At 42.1% G+C, this 14,595-nt stretch overlaps 1 protein-coding gene across 1 annotated transcript in view; it reads right to left on the minus strand.

The window, feature by feature from the left end:
- KDM5B (lysine demethylase 5B) overlaps positions 1-14,595 on the minus strand; it is a 55,822-nt gene that overhangs the window by 37,854 nt on the left and 3,373 nt on the right. The window contains exons 2-4 of the mRNA XM_021527664.2: positions 5,104-5,181; positions 3,703-3,825; positions 2,669-2,839 (exon numbers count right to left, since the gene is read on the minus strand). Coding sequence (XP_021383339.1) covers positions 2,669-2,839; positions 3,703-3,825; positions 5,104-5,181 — 372 coding nt within the window. The remainder of the gene's footprint in view (positions 1-2,668; positions 2,840-3,702; positions 3,826-5,103; positions 5,182-14,595) is intronic.

The following is a 14,595-nucleotide window of genomic DNA, read 5'->3' on the forward strand; positions in this document are numbered from 1 at the left end:
TTTGGGTATTAGAAACTGGCCGGTTTAAGAAATTTTTGCTGTTGGACTGAACATGAGCTTTAATGAAAACATGCTATTCCGGTCTATTCCCCTCTGAACAGCTCCAGAGAGTTTCATTATTTCAGCATGTAAATAGAAATATCTCCAGCTGGAATATCAGTCAAAATAACTCCTGAAGCCAGTTTAACATGTGTTGAAGCCACACAAACATATAATGCTATACACAGATCTAGATGAGATAAAAGTCATGGCACAGTCATTAGCAGAAACAACATAATTTCAGATTTTTAGCTTTTGCAGGAAAGAAGGCAATGACAATTTCAAGTATTACCAAATAAAGAAAAAAAAAAAGACTCAATGAATACAAGCAGTAATCTTGTCTGGATGATCACCAGAGTGTGTGAAGAGCTTCTCTCAACAGGCTGCTGAAGGAGGAAGCACATCTCCAACTGACAGCTGTCACATTGAACAGCCACAGCTTCTCCAAAAACACAGCTCAGGTGCTTAGATTACCAGGAAAACACTGAACAGACACACAGTAACAGACACCTACACAAGAAGCATCTGGGTAAGAGACACTTAATAAGAACATGTGAAAGGAAGCCAAAAAGAATGTCATTTGAGATGATACTCAAAAAACATATTGTAAAACAAACTCACTTGAAAGACAACACTGTTAGGAAAAAAAAAAAAATCAAATTAGAGTGAAAAGTGAGGTTAAACCCTGTGGTAAGTACATTTCTCTCTCAAGATTTTTCATAAAGGTGCACAGAGAGAAATGAAAGAGAAAACAATTTCTATTTCTGCTCCTTGTTTTTCTCATGCAGGATGTGTTTAGAGAATTGTTTACCTGGAGTAGTTACTTGATTGGATCATGGTGGATTGTTTGGGCCGGACGGCCAATTAGATCCACCTGTGTCTAAACTCTCAAGAGAAGGTAATGAGCTGTGAGTTATAGTTAGAACAAGTAAGTTTGTAATTTTTAGTATCTTCCTTTATATAGTATATTAATGTATTTTAACATAATTATAATAAAGAAATCATTCAACCTTCTGAATTGAGTCAGGCACCATCATCTCTTCCCATCAAGTTTGCCGGCATTCACAACAAAACCCAACTTACTTCTGTGAATTCTCTCAGGTCATTAAAAAATCTGTGTCTGCCACATATAGGAGGGGAATATTTTAACTGCCTGGGGAGGGGAGGAACTAAAACATAAGTGAACCTTAGATGCATCACTTGTCTAGAACTGCCTCCACATTGGTTTGGACAGATGTTAAGTGCTCATTGCAAGACAGAGTTTGAAAAGTCATTTAAGATGGAGCATGTCCTCACCTAAGGAGGTGTTCCCTCTTTTAAAAGAGTTCAATACTGAGCCAACCATGAAGTGAGTATTAACTGTGTGACAGACACTCTCAGGAAATTTCCATTCCTAGGATACTACGGTAGCATATTCATCGTTTTACAATTTAAATTAGATCTTTCCCTGTGCAATGGCACCTCAAAAATATGGCAGCAGAGACAGGTGTAACAAACACACAAGCTCATTAAAAACTCAAAAAGTAAAGGTTTCCAGACCTAATACAAATGCCAAGTTTTCAATTCAATGCCTTTAGAAAATGGTGCTGCTTTCCATTACTTAACATGAATGTTTGAGAGAAGACAAAATATTTTTGATCCAGCAGTTTCCTTAGCATGAAGATTTTTATCTTAAATTCTATTTTGTTCTTATCCTGTTTGCAAAAGACCTCTTCAGCAGAATTCAGCTGCTCTTCACTGAGAAGTGATTGTCACTACTCAAATAAAAAGTCTAATTCTAACCTCTCTGGACTTACATCAAATGCCTTCCTCATTTTGGTAGCTTTGTGTAAAGGCCTGTGATGATTTCTGTACGAAGAGATATTGCTTGTAACAGGATTAGGGCATTTATTGCTTAAAAAAGGTCACACTCCTGTCTTTGAGAGATCATCACGGAAAGAGCATTTCAAAGAAATAAAAATGGATGTTGGCAATTGTAACCAATTTTGGTTTTCCAAATAAATGACTGCTGCTCTAAAAGATCAGACCTATTCCTCATTAGAGATTATGTGGCCTCCACTCTCAATCAACCCTGAATTTTGGTTTAATGGCCAAATCAAAGATTGATGACTAGGAAGGATGAAGATTTAAGCTTGAAAAATACCCCAAGTCGCACTGTTAACATCACTACAGCAGCCAGGAAGCTTTCTGCAATTTGTCCCCTTTAGTGAACGTGCCACAACACTGCCATGGCTTGGCACAGTCCCTCAGTCACTCTAGGCATGTGCTCACTCATGTGCACTTGTAGCAGAGAGATGGACCTGGAATGTTCCATGAACGTAGCAGTACTTGGCCTTACAGAAATCATTACAGGAACATCCCTTATCATGAGGCTTCGGTGAACTGCAGAGAGAAAATACCAACAGATCCTGCTGGAAGCAGGAGTCAGAGGTTACCTGGGAGGACTAATGCTAAAAACTTCACTTCTAATGAAAAGTTTGCCCATGGCTTTCTGAACTGCTGAGCATGGCATCTGGTCACCTGCATGACACCAGGCACAAAATGCAGCTTCACAAACATTCCAGAAACCAAAAGAACCCTCCCATACTGGCTGCTACATTAATTAGCAGTTGGTTTCAGCACAGCTTACCAAGAGACTCGCCCCCGACTGGAACAAGTTGTAGGGGTAGAGAATTCGCTCGTAATGCGCACGGATGTGTGAGCCCACGGCTTTGCCAGGAGCAAAGCCCATCCTTGTGGCTATTTTGGTCCATTTTCTCTCCTTGCAAACGACATCAAATCCTCCTTGTTCTGCAACTAGCTAAAAAGTGAAAATAAAATGGCCACGTATTTAATGGTAAAACTACCAGTGTTCAAGGGAAAAGGCAAGACAATATGCCAATTGACATTTTAAACAACAAAAATACAGATTTTAAAAAACCACACACAACATCGAAGTTGTTTTAAGGCAATAACTGGAATATGTAACATATAACCTATTCAGGAATTACAAACCTGCTGAATTACTTAACAAAGAAGTCGGCACCTGTTTCTGTGTGCAGTCACTCAGCCTACTCTGAGAACTTATTTGGCTGCAATTTGTCATTTCTATCCCAACACAACTTTCTAGCGCAGGACACTCAGTTCTTTTCACTGGAACAAGTGCTATAATATAAGCTCAAAAAATCCCAATAAAAACTGCCCTAAACATAAAAAAAAGAGAACTTACCCTATTGGAGAATCCCATCTCTTACTATCAGTATACATGAACTTCTTTACAAGTTTAACAAGTTTCATCCTAAAAGTATTTTGATTTTTTTTTTCTTCCATATTTCTAATGGAAATTTTTTTATCTTATTTTTGTCATTGTTCAGGAACTTTCTCCAATTAAGCCTAAGTTTATTCTTGACCAGTATACCCAAGCTCAGGTTTAAGAACAGCTGTAAATTTAAGGTGATCTCCTAGCTCACAGAAAAACTTCCATGATAATGTATTACTTACCATTTTTTCCCTAATAATGTATTATTACTTTTACTGTCCCATTAGCTATGTTATCTTAGATAAAGGAATACTTTTCTCAGCTTAGATATACCCCAAAACCTCCCCTGACCCATTGTGATACCCTTCCCAGGAACTGAGGTAATACAGCAGCTCTTCAGGATAGTTTTTCCATAAAGGTCTTACTCTGTTAAGCTGAAATAAATCCAAGATCTTCCGCTCCACGTGTGGAATTTTCAGTGTGCATCCTTGAAGCTCCCAAAACTTTGCAATCTGGTCCAGAAAATTCAGCTTTACACGAGTTTGGGCCTGAAACCAACCAACCAAACAAGTAAACTGCATGCTAAAAGCAGATGTAGGTTTTGTATAATGTTTACTGCGTTGCAGCTGGAGCTGCTTGCCCAGCTTTGCCCTCTGCAAGAGTCATTTTGCATTTTTCCCTCTCATCATTTGAAAAAAATAAATGCCATGCAGATACTATTGATGGTTAACTGTTTCTTTCCTTGAGTCACTTTTTGTTACCTTTTAGGGCACTGAGAAAAGTACTTTGGGAGAGAACCGCCAAACAGCAAGTTATTACTGCTAAAAGCTCCCTAAACCAGCATTGTCAGGATTTATTGCGTTTACTACATTAATCATTGCAATGCTTTATTACAATTTGATTTACTTGCAATAAGAAAAAAAATCAGTATTTTTTTAGAAAAAAATTTGAAGTTTTTTTCTGTTATCCCTTCTCACTCACAATTGTATTTTTTTCACTTTCAAGAAAACAAATGTGTCAGGGCAGGGAAAGCCTGGCTGGTTGCACAGCAATTACCACAGTTAGATCACTGCACTGCTGCTATGTAAGAGCAGTAACTTAAATTTTGACGTATTTTGTTTTCGGCACGTTTTCTAATCTTAAGGTAAAAACTGGCCCCATCTGTACAGATTAGCTTGTCTGCAAACTGCAGGGAATTCTGAACAGCTTGTGGTCACACAAATCATCCCCTTAGCATTCCAAGCCAACATCTTCCCCTTCCCCAGCACTTCACACAACCACGTCAGGGCTTTAAAAACAAAAAATCTGGAGAATAATCAGGCATAGAGTCACCATCATCCCAAATGGTACCAGCACTGAGCCAACCAGGCCTCCTCACACTCCCCTTTAGTGTCAATTCATTGAAGCAGTGAATGAAAGTGCTTGTGAACAGCAAATTTCCACAAACTGAATCCAGATTTTGCAATTGTTTCTTCCAAAAGGCTGGCTATTTTTAAAGCACTCCAAGTGTTTAATCTCTTTTCCTTTTGAAAGATGCTGCATGAGTACAAAATACAGACGCAGATCTATGGCCCTGGACAGTTTAACTACTTAGAAGCACCTGTGTGGAAAAGGCCTAAATTATATTCCTTTAATGAGCATTAACATTACTTTTATGCCAGGAATGTTTCTAACAAGGTTCCGAAACAGATGAATTTCCGTGCTAATTAAAAATTGCTGTTTGTGGTCCAAAGTGCTGTCAGCTCATGGCCAACTCTGGCAAACATCACCTCCCAAAAACACATAGACATTTGGGAGCAGAAGTACTGCTCAGCTTTCCAGTTTACCTCCAGTTCATTAAGCCTCTGGATCCTCGGTGTGAAGTGAAGCTTGTCGACATCGCACGCAAATGGAGGCTGCCAGTCCTGGAAAACAGAAGGGTTCCATCAAAAGATCAGGAAAAGGAAAGACGTTTCTGCAACAGTCAAAAGCCAGGGGAGCCTGAAGCATGAAGAGGCCCCTGTGGCCTCCAGAGCCTCCTCAGCCCCACCAGAAGATGGAAGTTGGTGTGCAGGGGGCTCGGTGGTCACAGCCTGACTGTCAGGGAGCCAGGGCTGCGCTGACCCCAGATCCCCTCACCAGGAACAAGTCTGGAGAGCAGCAACGGTGAGACACGCTGCGTGAGCCCTCAGAACACTTCACTGCACCTCAAAAGCAGAAAACGGAGCCACAAAATCAATTACATTTTGCAGCTGAAGACCTGGCCTGCATTGTAAGCCTCCACATAACCATTAAGGCTGGAAAAGCCTTTTAAGATCACCGAGTCCAACTTTTAACCCACCACCACAATTGCCACTAACCCATGTCCCCAGGGGCCACATCCACACATCTTTCAAACACTTCTAGGGATAGTAACTCCACCACTGCCCTGGGCAACCTGTGCCAATGCTTGACAATTTCCTTGACTGCAAACATTCAGTAAAAGCTGGAATATGACCAATTGGAAAAAAAGATTATTATTACTTGATAAAGTACCTGCAACTGAAATGTTATTTATCAACACAACTATAAAGCTGTTTTATCGTTTACATTTCTGACCTCTACTGCACACACTTGGTTTGGCAATACACAACTTTACAAAACCAAATTAGATTTGATTTAAACTTGACAGGAATTTATTACATATAAAGTTATCTTATTCTCACTAATTACAGAATGAAGATAATGCACAAGTGAGCTACTGACAGTGAAGACAGAGCTTTGCTTCAAGAAAACAAAAACCTTTCTTCAGCATTCTTCAACATCAAGTGACTGAGGCAAATGAAGTAAGACCAGCATTATAAACACAGTATTTTGTATTTTAGATTCACAGAGAACATGAAAACTGGAGTTAAAGCTGATCATACATTATTTCCAAAGCAATTATCTTATAAACAAATAAGGAGCAAGATTCACCAAGAATGTGGAGAAGCTGAAGATTAAAGAGGGCAACCAATCCATACATTTTACCAAGCTTGCATTGATTAATCCAGACCTCAAAATGGAAGTTTTCTGATCCTGCAAGGCACTTGCAGCACATCTCAACTTGAAAATGCCAATTGAAAATAACATTTGAATTGGAAATTAGACAATGGTAGGGGGTCAGGATGACAAATCATCCAGAAAATACTCAATCCTTGACCAGTGGGACACATTTCTCCTGCTTTTAACCACATTGTCACATTTTCCTGCTTTTAACCACAAGACTGCCTGGTGCCCAAAGACATGCTCTTGAGAAACTCGATAACACTAACCCTTCTTTGACTGCTTATTCTCTATGCCAGAAAACCAAATCCAATGAAACCACCAAGTCTGGGGAACAGAACTGACATTCTTTTCTAATATCCTGTTGTCTGATGAGTCATTTAGGGCCCTCAAGCTGTAAGATGAGAAGTACAACTGGGAACAACTGGGAAGGATTTGAAGTATTGTACTTCAACAGGACAAATCTGACTCTCAAGCTGAAACAACTGGTTACATCATGAGTCACAACTCCAGAGTCTGCTCTGTACCAAAGACAGGGAGACAGGAGACAGGCACCGAGACCAGGAGGGGACACAGTGGCAATGATGCACAGGACCCTTGAGACACTGGGGACTGAATTAAACTGCCCAGGGGAGAACTGTAGGAAGCTTTGCTTAGGCTGAGAATAAATGATACCAAGAGGGCTGTGCTGCCTCTGGCTTTGCTAAGCAGTATGCCAAGGCTGTCCCCAGGTGGACTGTGCATTACCCCAAAACAGACCCTCTAACAAGGCTCTGCAGGGGACAAGAACCAGGAATAAGATGAACAGGGCCAAGAATTCAGCTCATGTAGGCGATTATACCACCTCTGAAACTGTCACCAGTCTAGGCTGCACTTCAGGGCCATCACCTGCAGTTACTGGCAACACGTCAGGGAAGCCAAGGAAGGGAAGGCACAGCACAGGAGACTTCTGGTTGGGCCACATGTCTGCTAGCACAGGCTGCTGCTCTGGGCAGAGCCCAGAGGAAAGCCTGCATGCCACTGGGCACAACAGGAGGAACAGGATCTACCTGCTCCTACAGGCTCTGGCTCATGCTCAGACTAAAGAAATCCAGTTCCAAGAGTGCCTAAGGCACAGACAGACCCAATCCATGTCAGAGGGCACAGAGCAGGCTCGTCCCCTCTGCTTATGGAAGCAAATGAGGAAGTTTATGTGCATGATCTTACAGAAACACCTCATTCACAGCTTGGCACCTGAAACATCCTGCTCCAGAATGAATTTATGATCTCCATGTGTCTATTTATTACTGACTGATGCATGTTTGGGGACAGTCTTTCCTGTTTGGCCAAAGACACTGGCTCTGGCAAAGCACCAGTCACCTACTGCGCTGGAAGAGTAACATGACTCCAGACAACACAAGCTGCCACAACAGGCATTTCCTGCACCCGCAGTTTTGAAGTTTACCAATGACTGAATGACCAACGCACACACCAAGACGCCCCAATGGCACGCCAGCTGTTTCTCAAAGACAAGCTTTGGGAACTCCATTTATTCAACAGCACTTTCAGAAGGTGACTTTTCAGCCTATCAGGCAAATGGGTTCATCAGCCAGAATTGAACATTCAACAGACTTTAAAGTGTTTCATTTTTAGCAAGGAGAAAGTAATTGCAAGAGTTTCTGCTGGGTGATGGTAAATTAGCTGAATGAGAGGCAACACTGGATTGACTCCAGTTTATGAGGTTTTTAAGCAGGTACCATAGAGTATGCTGAGTTGCACAGGACCACCAAGTCCATCAGGATCATCACATCCAATTCCTGACCCTGCACAGACACCCCAACAATCTCACCCAGTGTCTGGGAGCATTGTCCAAACACTTTTTGAACTCAGACAGGCTCGGAGCTGTGCCCATTTCCTGGGGAGCCTGCTCAGTGCCCCAGCACACTCTGGGGAAAGAGCCTTTTCCTAACATCCAACCTAAATATCTCCCAGCTCAGCTCCAGCCACATGCTTGAGTCCTGTCACTTGTCATGAGAGGGAACAGATCAGTACCTGCCCCTCTGCTGCCCCTGAGGACATTGAAGACCCCAGTGAGGTCTCCCCTCAGTCTCCTCTAGGCTGAACAAACCAAGTGACCTCAGCTGCCCCTCATGAGGCTTCCCCTGCAGACCCTTCACCATCTCATGGCCCTCCTTGGGATGCTCTCCAGTGGCTTAATGTCTTTTTTATACTGTAGTGCTCAAAACTGCACCAAAGACTTTGGGTAAGGCCACAGTAGTGCAGGTAGAGCTGAGGGAAAGAATGCCATACATAAAATATAACATTATTATAAAACCATTCCTGGCTTTAGAAACACACTACAGCATGTCCTACTGAACACAAACTGTGTCAGATGACACTGCTGCAGACCCACAGCCATTCACCATCTGGAGAAATGACAGCAGGTATAGCAGACAGTCCATCCTGACTGTCAATGAGTCATTCAAAGTCACAAGTTTATTTTGGAGCATCCAAACTCCTCAAAGGTGATATAACCAGTAAGGCTAATATTTATCTTTCTCTATTCCACAGTATGGTAAATTCCTCAAGTCCTAAACAAGGACAATACTTTCAACCCTTCTTCAATAAGTGTATTATTTATTCAACAAAAATCTTTGACACATTTTGAAGCACAAGTTACCAAGCCAAATGTGATGCTCACTTGCAGGCCCATGAAAAGACATTTCTGTGAGACAGAAATGCCTTTATGCACTTGGAAAGGCAGCAGCACCACGAGAGGGAGCTTTATTGTGCAGGATTCACTTGCCAAGCTGCTGAGCCACATGAGCAGCTTTGCTGGGGAAGAGACCATCCCCCACCCCCAACTCTCCAGGCCCTCTTCCCTAAAGCTCATGCCTGGGAATCAGTAAGACTTGCCCTCTCCATCCAGCTCCTCAAAGGAACTGGTCTGGATTTTCCTGTTTAAAAAAATGAATTAAAAAAGTGTAAGAAGTTCAGTTTGCAGTGTCTTTCAACAGCCATGCTGAGCATTAAGTATATACAGAGAGCAAGAAAACATCCATTTCCTAAAAAATATCAGTTCTTACTCCTCCAGGACTCTACACCTGAAATTACTCTATTGTTTTCTCTTGTCCATCCCTGTTATAAGCCTACAAGGGACAAACAAAATCCTGTGCCCACCTTAGCCTGCAATTGTTATAAACCTGTCATCAAATCTAGTCAAAAATGAGACTGACTTCAAAATTCCAAACTCTTCTATAAACTTAAGGGACAAATCCAGCCATGAGAAGGCATGCTCTAAGTATCACATTAATAGTCCAAGCAGTAACGCGAACTACAATTGGTCAGCAGAATTATTTCTGTGATTTCCATATTCCAGCTCCCAACTGAGCTGTTCCAGGGATGTCAGGCTTCAGAGCACTGCATTTCAGCCGGCAAACTCGCACTCCACCCAAACTCACTAATTAAAATTTAACCACCCCCACCCCTATGAATTCAACTGAACAAGAAATTACCACCATCCCTGCTAAGATGTTCTACAAGTTAGTTGGCTTCAGCTTTTCTCCTTCCCTTATCCTCAAGTCCTTTATAACCAAATCCCTTGTCTGCTGGCTGCCAAAGCAGCTATTCCTGAATCATTCCCAGAAGAAATGTTTCAAGACATTTTTCAATAAACAAATACCTTTTTCCTTCTCTTTACAGAACCAGCTTTCCAGTCCTGCAAATAAAAGGTTTTTTTTCCTTGGGCTTTTTTCTGAAGTCTCTTATATTTTTTCAACATCTTTTGAAAACTGCAAGTAGCATTTTACTTGCAGTCTCTCCCATGTCAGACACAAAAAAAAGAAAGACAGCTCTTTCATTATTTTGCTCGACAGCAGCTCATAGTAAGATCCAAAGGAATATCTTAGCAATTCTTGCCAGAGAAACACATTCATTCAGTAAACTGCAGCAATTCCCCCCTTCCTGGGATGCCCACCCTGTGAGCCTGACCTACATTCTTTGTTCCCACATCTATGATCTTGCCTTGGCAAAGGTGTTCCACGACTGCTGCCTCTGAGAGGAAGGGAGCACACTTGGTGACTCAGGAGGTCCCTTTCAGTCTCCCGGTTTTATGACTACATTAAAAAAACACTTGGAGCTCAGATGGCAGAATCCACACAAACCCATTATCACCCAGCAGTGGGTCAGCCACAAAGCTCCTGTCTAACGGGAACTAATCCTTCTGTGACCCTGTTAAAGACTAACATTAGTTGGAAACTCCAATCATCAGCTAACCCAGTTTGTGATGAACAGTCCTTTCTTGGTCATTTTGAATGGTACAGATTTTTTCATCAAACCCTCTGAATTCCTTCTTGTCAGTAAGGGACCCTGGGTGCACTAACCCACCTTATCTGCAGAACTTTCCAAAAAGGAGTCTGGTGGAGTATTTCTTACTTGAGACAAAAATGGGCTCTGTTATGTATTGCAGACTAGCAAGGGAGAACAGACCCAACCACAGATCCTTCCCATCTGAGAACTACAACCAATGAAGGTGAGTGTACAGTTGGAATCACCTCTCTAGATCCTAATGTTTCTGTGCCAGCTTCACACCTGGAGAGAAATAAAAGGCTCAGGTAAGCTGGAAATGATTCTCCAGCGTCAGGGCAAGCTGCTCCTTGGGAAGCAAAGGCAGAAAGGACAAAAAATACATACAGAGTTTGAGCCTCTAAACACAACAGGCAGCCAGGTTGATGCACAGGAGATGCCAGGCTCCTCTCCATGGAGGCACCTGCATGCAAGGAACAGATACACCACCAGTGTACCAGCAGCACTGCAGCTACAGCTGGGGATGGATGGGGTGCTGGGAGCAGCAAATACCAGACCCCGATTCACTTCAGAGCGCTGACCAAGACGCTGAAACACAGGATACATCAGGGCTGGGGCCAGACCCAGCTGTGGGTATGTGAGGGCACCAGACCCCAAGAGCTGCTGCCACCCCCGCTAAAGGCACAGGACTCATATGTACCCATGGACACACCTTTGCTCTGATCCCCAAGACGTTCCTGGAGTGTGTGTGACCGGCACGGACGGCACACTGGTCCTTGGGCTGTCCCAAGATCACAGCCCTTGGAATGAGTCCATACCCTCTTCAGAGTTGTAATTGGCAGCTTTCAAACCTCGATTTCACTCCCAGTGTAACTCAGACTAGGAAAAAACCTGAATTTCACAGCCATCCAGAATAGCTATGGACAACTCTGTCAGCCTCAGCCATGAGCAGCTGCAGAGCCTTGGCTGCCCAGGGACTCCACTGCCCTGGCTCTCCACAACATCCTCCTTTTCCAGCTGCTCAGATTCACCATCCCAGGTAAAGCACCTGCTCCAGGAAGAACTTTCACTCAGACACTCTGAAGGGCAGCAGGCTGGAAGACCCCACAAGTTCTTCCTGACTTCTAAAATCACTTGGCTTGAACACAGGACTCTCCCCCAACACATCTCAGACATCCTGGACATGGACACAGGACTCTCCCCCAACACATCTCAGACATCCTGGACATGGACACAGGACTCTCCCCCAACACATCTCAGACATAACGCAGTCATCTGGGATTGAGAGGAAGCACATCCTAATGGATACATGGCATGGATTGCTTCCATCCACTAGCAGCTTTTGTTTCATTGCTGGGCAAGGGAGCCATGTTTAAACTCCATTTGCAGCTATTAGCTATCTTAAGTTCAACAGAAAAGGAAAGAAATTCTATCTATGTTATTCTAGTCCCATATGGAAAGCTCTGGACTAAATTGTTTCATTTTAAATTTTCAATGACCTGAAGAGTGTGTGTTGAAAATGCCTCACTGAAAGAAACTGAGGCAAGGAGAGGAAATTCTCATTGTCTTTTAAGCCCATGTTTCAGTGTTTCTGAGGAGCAGAAACCACCCATGGTGACCCTGTGCATGGCCACTGCCATTAGTAAAATAAATAATAAACTAAAAATAATTATTCTTTTGCATATTTTCTTGCTAATTAGAGATCAGAAAAGCCTACTCTGAATTTACCTAATTCCACAACATGACCCCAGTAATGAATATGACAAATTCTTCATTTAAAGCCAACATTTGCTAACGACCTTTGGAAGCGGATCTATTTTTTTTCACATGAATTGACAGCAGGGGAACAGGAACCTCAACACTAAAATATCTCTTCCCCTTCCAAAACCTCATTCATTCTTGATCCCAAAATTCCCAAAAGCAGCAGATCCACCACTTTCCATCCTCCACTTTCCCCATCCAGCTGCTCCCTTCTCACTCTGAAATGCCCTGGTTCCTGACTCACCTGAGCCTGGCCCCTGCTCAGCCAGACCAGGGGCTCAGGCTCAGCTCGCCAGGACTGACAGACGTGGCAGCACCTCTGGTTTCTCCCACTGAAGCTCATTTACGTGTTGTAATTGAGTTATCTCTGTGTTTTCTTTTTGATAAAATCAACTGACTGAGCCTCTGTGTATTATCAAATCCAAATGATCATCACTATCAACTTCCTGTTTCAGACAAAGTATGATAATTCTCTGGATTAATTCCTGTTTTAATGGTGGTTTGTGTTACAGTTCCAGGACTAGATTGCCACAACCCTCAGTTGAGCTGCTCCACAACTGAACTGGTTTTTTGTTTTGTGTTTTCTTTTTCTCCATAATAGTGAAAATAAATCAAGCAACCAGCTGAATGAGAAGCCTAAACAGACCTTAAGAGGTCTAAACAGCATTTAAATCAATGTTGCTCCTCAAAAGAAGTCCCTGGAGGAGCAGGTCCATTTCTCCCAAGCCCTGAGCCTTTAGGTTTCACCACTCAGGCTCTGCTAAGGTTGAATATTTCAAAATTCATTATTTCACGTGCTGAACTTTTCTGATGCTTCTCTGTGTCCTCTACAGTTGTCAAATCTTTTAAAAATCCTCCAATGAGTGCAAGATCCTGAATCCAAAATTTTCTACTCTCATGCTGCCACAGAGGTAAAATCCCCCCATTTCTCACCGAGAAACTCCAGAGCTGCATGTACTGGCTTATCCAGAGCTCCCATTCCAACGTTGCACTGCTTTCCACAGGGATCCACAGTTATTTTTCTACACTCCTTCCTCCTCCTTCCTGCTCTATGCTCCTTTGTTCCAAAGGTAAACCTTCTCATTGAGTCCTGCTTAAGTGATTACTGTTTCATAATATCCATTGTTTATTGGGCAACTGGGATCCCTCTAAAGCAACAAGCCACCACCATAACTCCTTTCAGAATCACAGCTTTTGCTCTTCTAGACTATGTATGAAAATTACATACCCTTAGCTTAAGGTCATGAGACATCATTAGAAAGGGATCCTTCATTACAAACAATCATTAGTAGCTGAAATAACTTGTGATTTGGTGTATTAATTTTGCACAACAGCAATTTCTGTAATTAGAACACTGAATACAATTAATGTCTAGATCTCAAACAACAACACCACAACTGACTTAACCAAATATATGGAATCATGTAAAAAAATAAAACTAATTTGATCGCATCAGTGTCCATACAATTGTATTCCACACCATCACCTTCCAATTTCCTATCTGGGACTATTCCAGACATTCTTCCACTCTGGAGCTAGAGGGGGGGGTCAACTCTTGCACCCACAAAGAACTTAAACCATTAAGGAAATTAATTTTCCCCATTCTCAAGTTCACCAGTATTCCAGGATTTACTGAAAACTGACAGTCAGTAATTTTGATAACTCCAGTGTCAATTCCTTCAAAATTCCAGCTCTCCCAATACAGACTTTCTAATCTTTAAGTGCTTCGTTTAAGTTACCTGGAAGCCTTAACAGTACTTCTCCATACTCATGGATTTAAACTGATGAAATTTAGCCTGGATGTTCTCAATTTTCATGCTTGGCCTTGGGAAAGTTATGTTTTTAGTACACTGTACAATGCTGTGTATTATGAAATGCATTTATATGGTAAGTAAGGCTTAAGTAATCATTATTTATTATTTCTTCACAGCAGCAAAGCAACGATGCAATGAAGTGAAGGAAGAGTCCATCTTCAGGAAAGGCTTGGAGCATTTGGTATCACTCCTGCTCCACAAATTACTGTTAACTCTTGAAGCTAAGTCTCATATTTGTTAGACTGTTTTCTTCCATTAATTCCTATTAACTACCTACCTTGAAGAACAAATTCATTCTCAAGCAATTCTTCATTCCACCCTTATATGCTCCCACTGTTTTGCAGAGCTATCACAAGCTTCTAGAATAGAAGTTCACCACTTGACATGCCGAGTTTTGGAGTAAACTTAGTTTATTCCAAACTAGCAGATATTGTTTAAGTGAAGAAATTCTAATAA

The sequence above is a fragment of the Lonchura striata genome, chromosome 30, assembly GCF_046129695.1.
Source record: "Lonchura striata isolate bLonStr1 chromosome 30, bLonStr1.mat, whole genome shotgun sequence".
Taxonomy (NCBI): domain Eukaryota; kingdom Metazoa; phylum Chordata; class Aves; order Passeriformes; family Estrildidae; genus Lonchura; species Lonchura striata.